The sequence below is a fragment of the Clupea harengus genome, chromosome 21 (genome assembly GCF_900700415.2).
Source record: "Clupea harengus chromosome 21, Ch_v2.0.2, whole genome shotgun sequence".
Lineage (NCBI taxonomy): Eukaryota > Metazoa > Chordata > Actinopteri > Clupeiformes > Clupeidae > Clupea > Clupea harengus.
In genome coordinates, this window is record NC_045172.1 from 9,713,993 (window position 1) to 9,727,449 (window position 13,457).

The window sequence follows — 13,457 nt, forward strand, 5'->3', positions numbered from 1 at the left end:
ATTTCATTTGAAAACGGTCATAGGCAGTTGCTATAAATATGGGTTCACTAATGTAATAATTGTATAGTATTCAACCACATCCCAATTATCCACATTCAGACCTACCATTAAGAGATTAAACATGTAACTAAACATAATTATATCTATAATATGATCAAATGTCCATTGTCGGTATGATCTCTCTGATTCTTTGGTGGGCATTTTGCTTGTTCAACTAACTTTTTGTACATTTTGCAAATTGTTGAACTAAATCTATACACTAATACATTCGTTTATAATGATCCACAGTCATCTACATATGAAAATAATCTCAATACCTGCAGAAACCCTGATTATTCTTTGGAACACAGGAGCCATTACACAGAATTCTTCCCGTTGAAGTAAATGATGGCCAATTCATTGTGGACATTGATTGTCCGTGCAGCACAAGGTTGCAAATAAAATGGAACGTGTGTGTGTGTGTGTGTGTGTGTGTGTGTGTGTGTGTGTGTGTGTGTGTGTGTGTGTGTGTTTGAAATACTATTTCATATTTCCTTTTTTTTTCATTTTCCATAGCTCCTTTTGCTATCCCAAGCGTCACAGAGGACCCCTATGAAGGATCAGGTATTCCTGACTCCCTCTCCCTCTCCCTCTCCCCATCTCTATCGCCACCCCCTTCTGTGACTGAGTCCCCAAATCCTCCAACCCTACTGACAACCACCCCAGCACCTCCCAACATCACCCCAGAACCTTCTAACACCACCCCAAAACCTCACATCACAACAACAACAACATCAACAACAACAACAACTCAAGACCCTCTCGTGTGCATCAATGGTGGAATACTAGAGAATGGATTCTGTTTTTGCCCAGACGAATGGCAAGGTGACACCTGCTCTTCACGTAGGTGCATTTTATATAAACAATTACTGCCAACTATGAAATGCACATTTCCCTTCATATCACAATTTTAAATTAGACATATGTCTATTTACAGAGATGTCAAGGGTTTAATTTTTGTATCTCTTTCCAAAGCTAACTTCTGTAGCTCTATGAAAGTAAAAGAATGGACTTTGCCAGAGACTATTATTGGCTGGGCAGCTTACTCTATGGAAGAATGTCCACCTCATACATCCAATGGTATGATACCTCAGTAGAATGAACAACTGCTGCCAGTGCCATGTGACATGAGGGACACTTATAGAGGATGTCCTCAATTGTGCATTTAACATTCTCTCTCACTTTCTCCAGCCGGCATGCCTGCGGCTACTGCTTTTTGTACTGATGGACCAACTCCTGTGTTTGAAGAACTCGAGGTCCTGGGATGTGACATGACTCTTGATAGTATTAATTTAAATGTGAGTTCTCTGGATGATGGTTGCTGTTGCAGTCCGTGCATTCCAAAGCATGCCATTTTTGTGTACTCCCTCTTCAACTTAGTTGTCTTTCCATTGTTGTTGGATCAGGTCACTAATGCTCTCGATGAAAACCACATGCAGAGGCTTGTGAGCAGTACACAGATGCTGACGTCCAGGTCTGAACGGTTGACCGCCTCAAACATCTCCAAAGCAACGGAGATAGTAAGCACCATCCTGTCCAGCAACTTCCACATGACAAAGGTACCTCAAGTAAATCAGCATTTCACCGTTCTTCTGGCCATGAACCAGTGATGTTTGGGTTGGGAGTTTGGACCTTGCATGCTAGCCTTTTTGAACGCTCATGAAGGTGGATTATTACTGCAGGGTTCTGCTGTTCATCCATTTCCCCTTTCACTGCCACTGCACACAGACCCATAAATTACCTCTAGCTCACTGTGGTCAGACTCTTATCTAAGTACGTAGATCAACGTACGTAAGTTTTCAGTCAATTCTGAATTCCTCATTGAGGACAAGTGGTCAGTGATTCAGAGGATTAAAACAGTCACTTTAAAACAGATCTGCATGTTTCGTAGGCGATAGCTGTGGCCACTGTGACAACAGTCAGTCAGTTACTCACTGCTGAGCCTGTGCACTTTACAAACCAACACACACTCACAAAACGGTAAGATACACCAGACTCTTTTGGAACCAAATTGTCAGATAATAAATCCTTTATTAGTTGCTTATTGCAAAAACTCACTTCACAGATAAGCAATACATTCACAGTACTGTTCTAGGTCCAATGGTAACAATCTAATACTAGTGTTTTCACAAATACACAACTTGTTTTGTTTGCAGTGCATAGACATAAAACTATAAAACTGTGCTAGATCCCAGAGCTTCTTGTATGCCCTTGATATGCACACACATAGTACTAAAAGCCTTTGTGTGTGTGTGTGTGCTTGTTTGTGTTTCTGTGCATGAATGTTTGTGTTTGTGTGTGTGTGCTTGTGTGTGTGCTTCTTTGTGTTTGTGTGCGTGCGTTTGCACGCGTGCGCGCGTATGTGTGATGTCGCTGAATGTATGTGTGTATGAATGCCTCTGATTCCCTAGCCTAACAGAGTCTTTGGAAAGGTTTTCAGTGAGTCCGAATAATAATGTGTCATCGGTGGTTCAGCCCAAACTGGTGATTCAGACAACTCAGGTGCAGAGTGGCCAGACAGAGGGTGTTCAGCTCCGTGTGCTCTCAGGTGAGTAGTGTGACATGCCTAAAAGGCCTGTAATTTTCCTCACTTAAGTATGCACACTTAAGCATTAAAGCATCTGCTCCAAATAAAGCATTTGAATAGTTTTACCCCTCAATATTTAATGCCCAAAGCAATGTTGTAGTTGTTGCAGTACATTTTGTGTGTGTTCCCTATCGCAGTTGACTGCGATATAACAGATGGGACATGACGTTAGTCACGGTTCCAAATCGAAGCATTTATCCATTCACGCCTGAAAGGCTGCGATTCGTCCAAGCTCCCTCCTGAGCCCGCCCCCTCAGGAGCTTATAAATTCACCCTCTTTGAAAACTTAGACCCGAAGTATCCAGATCTGAGTATCTCCTTCTCTACGCTCAATGTTGAAATCTTGTGTGCTTATTTGCTCATTACGAGTTGGTGAGTTAATTGGGTATTTTACCCTCACTAGCTCAGGGTGCTGCAAGGTTCGACTGACTTTAAGAAAGTAGAGTCGCTATCCTAGCTGGTTAAGGCCCCGTCACACCATGACGTTCTGGTCAACATTCTCTGAACTTTCTAATCGTTCAATTTTGAGCGTTCTAGGGCGATGTGGACACATCTGGCGTGTTACTAACGAAATAATTGCGTAGGACTGACACATGACTAGCGTGGGACTGACGCATGAGGAGTGTGTAACACCGACCAAGTGACGTGTCACTGGTCCGCGACAAACGTGTGCTGACGTGTCACTCCAGCGCGAGAAACGATAAGTCAACCTTAGAAGAGCGTGTTAAGAGTGTAATTTACGTGTGAATAATGACAGAAAAGCGTTTTGCTGGCGTGTGAGTTTTATGGTCAAACGGGTATAAAACGCTGGAAAATCATAGTGGATTCAGTTGATCTGAACAGTGAACATCATGCCGCCAAGACCACGAAAAGGTGTGAGGGGGGCTTCTGCTACTAGCGCTGCTGCAAGTAAGAAGATGATAAATGCTGCTGAAAGTAAGAAGAATACAAAGCCTCTTTCACTAGCAATGTCTTCGGACGAAGATTTACTGTTATTATTACTGTGATTTACGAAATAACGGGCGTTATTCCTGGGGTTTTATGTTATTAAAATAAATGATTTAAATTTGACACTGAATTTGTGTTTCTCAATGTTTATTATTAGAAAACATCAACACATCCACACACATTGTCCATGTCACAAGAGTCTTCATATCATATCCATCTGCCATGGAACAGCACCAGCTATAACAGTGCTCAGCTATGTTCAAGTTCAGTAGGCTACATCTACTTCATGCTGGCTCAAGCAAGCATATACCCTCCACTCCGCTTTTCGCTAGATTATGCAATGACCTTGCATGACATGATAGCATTGAATATGTAGATGTATAGTGCACAGAATAACGTTTGCAATGATGTAAGTTGCGTTTGTTGATCACGTATGGTTAATAACATATTAATTGTAGAAGGGACATGATAAAATCAAGATCTTCCCTTGGTGAAAAAACTTTCGCCGATATCTTCCTACGAGAGATGGGTTAGGTGCTCAAATTTCCCTGGATCAAAGAGGACGTTAGTAGGCATGTCCAAACTAAAAATCACGTCTCAGGATTGCTGCGCACATAAGTTATTTCGGGTGCATCAACTGTACTCAGTCTACCCTACCCAACGACTGACTATGATAGCCAAACGCGTGCAAAGTTATTAAAACATTCCACGAAAGTTCTCCAGCGTTTAAATGAAACGTTGAAGAACGCTGATCTCCATGAGAACTTTTGTGCATGTTCAAAACTTTTTTTTTGGACCAGCGTTCTCCTCCGATCACAGACGATTACCGACGATTACAGCGTTCACCAGCTTTCACACGAAGCTCTTCTGGCGCAATTCCAGCGACCATGGACGATTACCAACGTTTCCTCTAACATCATAGAACGTTGACCAGAACGTCATGGTGTGACGGGGCCTTTAGCTGGCTAAGGTTCTGACTAGCCTGCTAGCTTTTTTGCTAACCAACGTTTCAGTTGTGTGATAGTGTGCTTGTGAAAACTAAAAACTTTCTTTTAATTTCAGAACATGTCCAGGCAATACCCCGACTGCGGACACGCAAGGGTAAAGGGCGACCGCCACCGCCGTTGCGTGGCCTGCTTCGGCAGGGCCCATGCGGAGGCGGCTCTCTCAGGCGTCGACCCAGCCTGTGGCATTTGTGCTAGCTTCACGCTAGCCAAGGCTACGAAGCGCCTCGCGCTCTGGGAGCGCGTGGACGCTGGGAAGGCAGCGCCAGCTCCAGGTGCCCTTCCACCCCCGAAGGACTGTGCGCGCCTTCAGCCTCAGGTAGCATGGTAGCAGGCAGCCGCTCCACAGCCGCAGCCGCACATGCTAGCCTCTCCCCGTCGCCGTCGCCCGCCAGCCTGCTGGGCGCGGACCACGAGGCGGTGGAGCTACCTCCAGGCGGCGAGGACCAGCCCGCACCGGAGCTGGACTTTGGCCTGGACGATGAAAGCCTGCTGGACTTCTCGGACGAGCAGGACATGCAGCTCAGTTTGGATGTTCGGCCGCGGGCAACCTCTCCCCCGGGTGTTTTACGCTGGCCCAGCCGTGCCAGCCCCTAGCGCCCTCCCCTTCTTTGCGGAGGTGCATGGGGAGCTCAGGACGACGTGGGCAACCCCTTACTCGGCCCGTGCCCCAGTGCCGGGTTTCGCCTCCTACCTGCACCTCGACCAGGCTAAGGAGAGCGGATACCTCTCTTTTCCTGCCTCCCCCACGATGCGCCTCGGCCAGAAGCCCCTCCTGCCCACGCGAGTGGCCAGGCACCAGGCGGCTCTGGCTGAGAAAGCCTATTTAGCAGCTGGGCAGGCTGCCTGTTCGACGAACACGGCAGCTCTCCTACAGCGCTACCAGGCCAAGCTCCTGACGGGGCTGGCCTCGTCATTGGGGGAAGGGCACCAGGCGGTGGTGGAGCTCCGTCGGGCGACGGACCTGTCCCTCCGCCTCACGCGCTGCACTTCCCAGGCCCTGGGGAGGGTCATGGGAGCCTCTGTGGCCACACAGAGATCCCTGTGGCTATCCCTGGCAAAGTTAACGGACCGGGAGAAGGCGCCGCTCCTGGACGCTCCGGTCTGCGTCCACGGCATCTTTGGGGAGGCCGTGGGCACTATGGCCCAAAAGTTCGAGGAGCAGCAGAAGAGCCGAGAGGCCTTCCAAGCCTGGATGCCTCGCTCCAGCGGGTCTGAGCAGCAATCCTCCTCAGGACACACCACACCGACCCCGGGCCAAAAGCGGAGCGGTTTCTGCTCACCAGCTCCTCCGGCCAAGTTGCCCACCCGGAGAGGCTGGCAGAAGCACCCCTTCCGCCCTGCCTCTCAGCCGCCCGCACAGCAGCAGCCAGCTGCGCGCCCGAACCAGGGCGCAGCCCAAGCCCCACGGCAGCATGCTGCTCGCCGGGGAAAGGGCCAGGGCAGACCGCCGGCCACCTGATCTGAACAGTCGCCCGCCGAAAAGACAGGGGGGAGCGGTGGAGTCCCCACCGCCTCCACAGAAATCCGCCCGTTGCTCTCATGCCCAGTTCATGTCAAGCACGGTAAGCAGGTTCCCACAAGCACCACACTCAAATGTCACAGTCCCTGCCCCAGTAGGCGCAGTGCTACGGCATGCTTGTGCAACTCCCCCCGCGGTGCACACAGTGCCCTCGCACCCTCCATTTTTATTTCTAAACCATGAGGGGGCAACCCGAGATCTCGTCCCCCTCCCTAGGCGGAGCGGGCGCAGATCTAGGTTTAGACTCATTGACTATGAGCGGGTTAGTTCCCGACCTATTCAACTCAAAGCCCAGCGAGTTGGCGCGCACGCGCAGTGTCACCATGGGTGCTGAAAACGATCACAACGGGGTACGAGCTGCAGTTCGCCCGTCCCCCTCCGTCATTCGGAGGGGTGATCCAATCAGTGGTGCAGCAGGGGCAGTCTCATTTCCTACAGAAAGAGATAGACTCCCTGCTCCAAAAAGAAGCAATAAGTGTAGTGCAGCATCAGGCTTCTACAGCAGATACTTCCTGGTCCCCAAAAAGGACGGGAACTATCGGCCAATACTAGATCTACGTGTGTTGAACAGAGCGCTCAAGCTGTTGAAGTTCAGAATGCTGACCCCCCGCCGGCTAGTGCAGTTCATAAGACCAAATGATTGGTTCATCACGATAGACCTAAAAGATGCGTACTTCCATGTACCGATCCACCCCAGACATCGGAGATTGCTGAGGTTTGCGTTCGGAGGAATAGCATACCAGTTCCACGCACTCCCGTTCGGCCTGGCTTTGGCACCGAGGGTTTTCACAAATTGCGTGGAAGCAGCCATCGCCCCGTTGCGACAGCGAGGTTTACGCTTATTTAATTATTTGGACGATTGGCTCCTTTGCTCTCGCTCAAGGGCAGTAGCGGTGCAAGACTGCCATCTAGTGGTGGCACACTTGCACCGAATGGGCTTTGTAATAAACAGGGAAAAAAGCGTTCTGCGCCCAGGCCAGACCACACATTTCCTAGGCATGGTTCTAGACTCCACCTCCATGGTCATGGACGAATCGCAGCCTTTCAGGCGGGAATGGATAAATGCTTCGATTTGGAACCATGACTAACGTCATGTCCCATCTGTTATATCTGGTCCCTGCTTAGGGAAGCGAGGTTACGTAAGTAACCGAGACGTTTTAGTTTTTCAGTCGTAGTTCCTATTATTGAAAGTAATTACTCAACCAATGTGTTGTTCTAATTTGTGAGTTTTATCATGCCAGATAATATCAGGTGTAACCAAAAAATCTTTTTAAGTGTACTGCTAGATAGCAAGCTACTGTCATTCGTTTTCTCCTCCATTAACCCTTAAATTAATGCTAGCACATGAGAGTATGGTGTTCATGGTGTTCTTATGAGAAGTCATAAGACGTGTTGGGACAGTGCCTTGAAATTTGAATTTTGATGGTTGTTCTAACGCTGGACAGAGAATAGTCCTCAAGATGATTTTGTTCAGTCTTCGGGTTAAATTGGTTGTCCCAGACCTCTGATTTTTTAAACTGAAAGGAACCTCCCCAGGTACCTCAGCCAACTTCATGGCCAACAGAGTTCAACTGAGAAGTAACTTTTCAGGACAAGAAGACAATAATACCTCCTCCGATGTTGAGATTTTTATAAAACTTTCAAGTATGTGTGATTATGTTATAGATTTTACCTCTACTAAATATGATATCTTTCTCTTATTTTATTGTTTTCAGTTAAAAATGATGAGTATATCTTTCCTACAGACCAGTCCAAACAGAATTCAAGCATCAGCATTGGCTTTGTGGTTTATGACAATGACCTCCTTTTCCAGTCGAAAGTCTTCAAGTCTTCTCTTGGCAGCAACAGGAAGGTTATCTCCGGCAGTTTAGGGCCTGTTGCACCTGAGCATGTGAACTTGCAGTTCAAACCCATGGTATGGCAATGCTAGCATCTTTGTTTCTTTTTCTAAATTAGACACAAGCAAACCCACATTTTGAATGTGTACAGTATGTCACTGCTAAATCACAGCCTGCAAGACAGGGGCAGATCCAGTAAAGATAGAAGAAAAAATATATTACCCATTCTGCTAGCGGTATGTGATCTGCCATTGTTTGATAGAGAAAATGTGCTGCCTCTCAGTAAGAGCCATCACAAAAATCTCTGTTACAGCTACAGACACTCTAGTAAACACTCTACAGAATACTCTAGTAAACCACAATAACAAAAACGCTGATAGTTCCCAGTCCCGCACTGGTGGCCTGCGGAATTGGATTAAACTTTCGGGGAAACATGAGTGAGTGCATCTGTGTTTGTTTACATTTGTGGACTAAGATGGTCAAATGCATGGTTTGTTTACCCTAGAATGTGTCTAACAAAGTCCTGCATGACTTTGCCTGTGTGTTCTGGGACTACAGCCTGAATGACTGGAGCACCAAGGGCTGCTCCAAAGCCAACCTCTCAACTGGTAGTCTCCAGTGTCGCTGTAACCACACTACTAACTTAGCTGTGCTCATGGTTAGTACGTCAGTGACATTCCCAGCAGTCTCAGTTTCAAGAGCCACATGTACCATGGGGGGACTTGTTCTAAACATAAGTGGATACATGTTTGACATATTCAAACCAATCCACTGGCACCTGTAGGTAAATGTGATGATTTATCATCTCAGAAGAATTTTAAACATGCATTCTCTGAGCATGCTGAGCATTCAAGTGAGTATACTCACTTATCCCAGTCATGTGGTTCTTTGCCAGTAAAAGTTAATGTAAAGCATTACATGTGTGTTTAAATTTCAATTTTTAAGTCTTTCAGGGAGGATAATATATATGCTGAACCTTTGAGCTGGATGAGCAATATTGGTTGCACTCTTTCTATAATGGGACTGATCATAACAATAATATTCCAAATTATGACCAGGTAGGTGATTTGCTCAGCCTTTTATATTGTCAAGACTACCAAGAATCATAGTCCATATGGCCGTATTTATTAATTTAGAAACTTATTTAGTTGGTATAAATAAATAGTAACAGAATTAGGAATGGGAAATAATATGTGAAAGAAAGTGTGTGTGATGTTCAGGATATTTGGGGTACTGACCCCTATTTTTGGAGATTTGATTCAACAGTTTTTGAGGAAAACATTACAATCCTAGGAACAGTTAAGACCTAACACTCCAATGCCTCCGATAGAGGACCTGATATTAACATTCCGCTTACCTCCAGTGTAGTTTCAAAAATTCTACATGTTTTCAGCAAAAAAAGGTAAATATCATATTGTGTTTTTGTCCATAGGAAGACCCGACAGAGCTCTCCAACAATTCTTCTGGTGAGCATCTGTGTATCCATGACCATCTTCTACTTCCTCTTCCTCTTCGGAATCAAAAACCCCAACGCCAGTTTAAACCGGGACATCAGAGCGTCAGAGGAAAACACCATCCCGTCATCTGACCTCTACCAGGATCCTGACAAAGGGCCCTGCACTGCACTCACTGCCCTGATGCAGTACTTCCTGTTAGCCACCTTCACCTGGAACACACTCTACGCTGTGTACATATTCCTGCTGTTTAAAAACACCTTCTCAGGTCCACCAAGAGGCTTTCAGGGAATCTCCATAGAAACAGGTTGGGGTAAGTAACTGAAACCATAAAATACATTCAGTACAATACAGTAATTAAAGGACAAGGTACCTAACTAGTACCGGGGCATCAGCACCACATTTCTTCATCCTCAAAACTCTGTTATCTTACCTTACAAACCTTATTCTGAGAAACCCCTCGAGATGTTAAGGTAGGTAAGCCTACATAACAGCTTGAGGTATAACTTACAAATGACGTAGTGTTAAGTGAGCTCCCAGAAACACCCCGAGGCTAAGGACTCCTAAAGACTAAAAAAATAAATAAATATCATAGTCCACAAGCTGAAGTTGTCCTACTCCTTGAGGTACATAAAGATGTGAGTAATGACTGCTTGTAAGATTATTTGAATATGTTATAATTTTGGTCTCTGCTGCTTAGGATTCCCTGCAGTTGTGGTTGCAATCACATTGGGAGTGACCTACAGGGTGGATAAACCTCTGGGCTATCGACGGGAAGGGTTGTGAGTACTGAATTTTGAGTCTTCTTACAATGCCACCGTTGTTGTGCTCCACACATGAATTAAGAGAGCTGATTTCACACATTAATGCAAAGGTTAAAGACTGGTATTAATTAGCTAATTGGATTTTTTTTCTTGAAACTGCCAATGACTAGAAAGTTGTAAACTGTACTGAAATGAAAACTACAACGGTAGGCCAATAATGCCATGCAAGAGTGATATGTTGCAATTTAACAGGATAAAAAAACTCCCATCTGTAAACCCTAATCATCTTTCACATTGTCAAGGTGTCATGTCAGTGCGACTTCCTAGTTCAGTGTCTCAATCTCCAGGCTTTGTGCTCCATTCATGTTTGTGTCCGAGCTCAGGCGCTCCACTGTTTCCTAGTCTCTGCATTCGTTTCTAGTGTTCAAGTCCGTTAGAGTTAAAACTTCTGAGCTTTTGTATTTTTGGTTTATTAGAACACCTTTTTGAGTATTTTTGGTTATTAACAAAGAAGATCTCCTGTGTTTTGCATTATATGTAAACTTTATATCCTCTGAGTGTTATCCCTGTTTTCATTTGTTTTTCCCTGTTTTTTTCCCCGTTTTCCCGTTACCTGGCTGATCACCAATACAATCTGTTTACGATTATCTATTGAGTCCTGACGTCCCTGACACAAGGAGACCAGTTCATTATCAATGTTCTAATAAATCATTTATAATTTGGTAATAGTAGTCAAATCATGTTTGGGTTCTCTGTTTCAGCTGTTGGCTTGCAGCTCAAGGACACAATGGGGATTTTGACTACACAAAGCCAATGTTCTGGGGCTTTTTGCTCCCAGTGGCCATAATGCTTATTTTCAACGTTGCAGTTTTAGCATACTTTGGACATGCTACATGCAAGACTGACCCCATGTTAAACAGGTATATTCTGTACATTTCTCCATACATTTGAAACGTTGTGTATACTTTTACAATATGTTAACAGGTCCGCCACTTTCTATAAAACCAGGTTTACAACTCTGTGTTCAGAAGATAACACTTTTTAGTTGAAATGTGTTACAAATGCCAGAAAAACCTCAACAACCCAAAGCAGCTGTTTAATTGCCTCAGTGACTTTGTTTCCAGTGTGGTTTCTGTGATATCACCTGCAGTACAAGTCAAAACAGCATTTCCCTCCACCCACTGAACCCAGCTAAGTGGTGATGGATAGAACAACGGTTAACAATTAATGTGAATTCATTAATCCATTATAGCCTTCCTGGACTGACACAAACATTGTGCAGTGACAAAGACAAACTATAGTTTTGTGGACTTGCATTGGTGTAAAACTACTGTAAAACAAATGTCAAATTCCACAGAAACATTTACAGAGATCCTTACATTTATTAAAATCATCCTTAAATTTAAGTAACCTATTTAATACTTGGTATTCTTACCATAGACTTAGTGTTTCCATCCTATTTGATTTCTCCAGCACAAACAAGGCCACGTTAAAGAAGAAGTTCATGGCAAGCTTCTCTTTGGCGGCTCTTCTCGGTCTCACCTGGATTTTGGGCTACCTGGTGCTCGCTACCAGAGATAGTACACTGAACTTCATCTTCAGCATTGCATTTTGTGTGTGTAACACCACTCAGGTCAGCACAACATCACATCAAATCATATATCAAAGCTCCATCACATGTTGTTAGAGTCATAGGAAGATGTATTGAAGATAAGATAAGAAGATAAGCTGGAAATGTAATCCTTCTCTCCTCTCCTCTGCTTGTTTGTTTGTCCACCCATCCATCCACCAATCTTCTTTCACTTGGCAACAGGGCTTGCATATCTTCATTTTATTTACAGTGAGAACACCCATCTTCCAAAGGATGCTTTTGTCTGTGGCAAACATCATGTCTGTTCCAGAAGTTGCTCTTCACAAAGAGGTTTACAGCCTTAGTGACTCATGTGAGTGGTTAGGAGATATGGACACAAAGATGTCCATTGGGAAATTTTCCCAAAACAGCATTGGTTCAGTTACTGTTGAAGTGACAAATGACAAAAAGTCCATTTAACAAACTACAATGTTCTTTATTGTACAGTTAGGCACAAATGTTAACTTTGGCTGTGCTTTGGCTATTTTAATCTACAGAAAAAATAAAGGCAAGTGGCCATCAGTAAATGGGCAAATAGATATGGGGCTTGGGCCTGGGTCATCTGTATCCTTTGACCCCCCCTGATGGTGGGCCTGTAAACAAATGTATGGCTTTTAGAATGTGTGCTGTTCTGAGTAAACCAGAGGATATGTGATAACCTCTCATACCAGGGCCCTGTGCCCAGAGCTGTCCAACATACCTGTGTTTTGTATAATACTGCTTTTAATTGCAAATGCAGTCCCCAGACCATAGTCATTTTGCCGTGAAAATCAAGGGATTAAATAGATGCTAAAAAGAGTTGTTATATAATGCCATAAGCATGATGAATTTATCAATAATGAATTGTGTTTTGGAATAATTTGACAATTGCTAACATTTTATGTGAATCTATTCTTTTTTCAACAGCACTGTTTTCACAACATCCACAAATAATATCCTTGTGCCATTTATACACATTAAACTTTTGTGATCTGAGACTCATTTGGTTTAATTTGGTCATCTGTTTTCATACTGTATATAGCTTAACACATGACATGCATGTAGACTTTCTGGTCAAAGGTGGCACATTAACCTGAACCTGGGGACCTGATAGTCTAGACTAGGAGGGGAAGAAAGAGACAAAGTGAGTGGGTACAATTCAGCTGCCAATATGTTCTTAATGGATATGGTGATGAGGAACAATGTTTCCACTGCCATCTGCATTTGCGAGCAAAAAAGGAACTTGATCAGTATCAGCATAATATGATGTAAAGGGAGAGGCTTCCCGGCAAGGTGTGTTGGAATTTTGTTTGTTTAGTTTTATTGAGTTATGTTAAGTCATGGTTGGCTGACACATGATCACATGCATGCCAGATTCAATTTAAAAAGAGGTAGTTGAAGTAAAATATATATATATAGTACTGGCAAAATGCCTCCAAAGTTGATTTCATCCAGTTTATCATCCTAATGTTAACCAATGTGAATGACCTGTGCCAAATTGTTTTCTGAGATTCTGGGTTTGAGTGACTGGTTTTTGATATACAGGTACACAAATGAGCCATGCCCAGATGAAATGTAACCCAATCTGGTATGAAATGATGTATGAAATGTGTCAGTCTAGTGAAGTATTGAAGCTATGTTGTTTACTGACAGAAAGTGCTCATTTTATTGCAGCGCATGCTTGGGTATTGC

The 13,457-nt window shown here is 44.4% G+C and overlaps 1 protein-coding gene across 1 annotated transcript; it reads left to right on the top strand.

Annotated features, from left to right (window-relative positions):
* The first annotated feature begins 6,423 nt into the window (after positions 1-6,423).
* Positions 6,424-12,539, top strand: LOC116218262 (adhesion G-protein coupled receptor G7-like). The gene is made up of 9 exons (XM_031559183.1): positions 6,424-6,493; positions 7,816-8,015; positions 8,444-8,596; positions 8,884-8,996; positions 9,371-9,705; positions 10,093-10,174; positions 11,630-11,789; positions 11,970-12,099; positions 12,526-12,539. The coding sequence occupies exons 1-9, from the start codon at positions 6,424-6,426 to the stop codon at positions 12,537-12,539; spliced, it is 1,257 nt and encodes a 418-aa protein (XP_031415043.1).
* Positions 12,540-13,457: the final 918 nt, after the last annotated feature.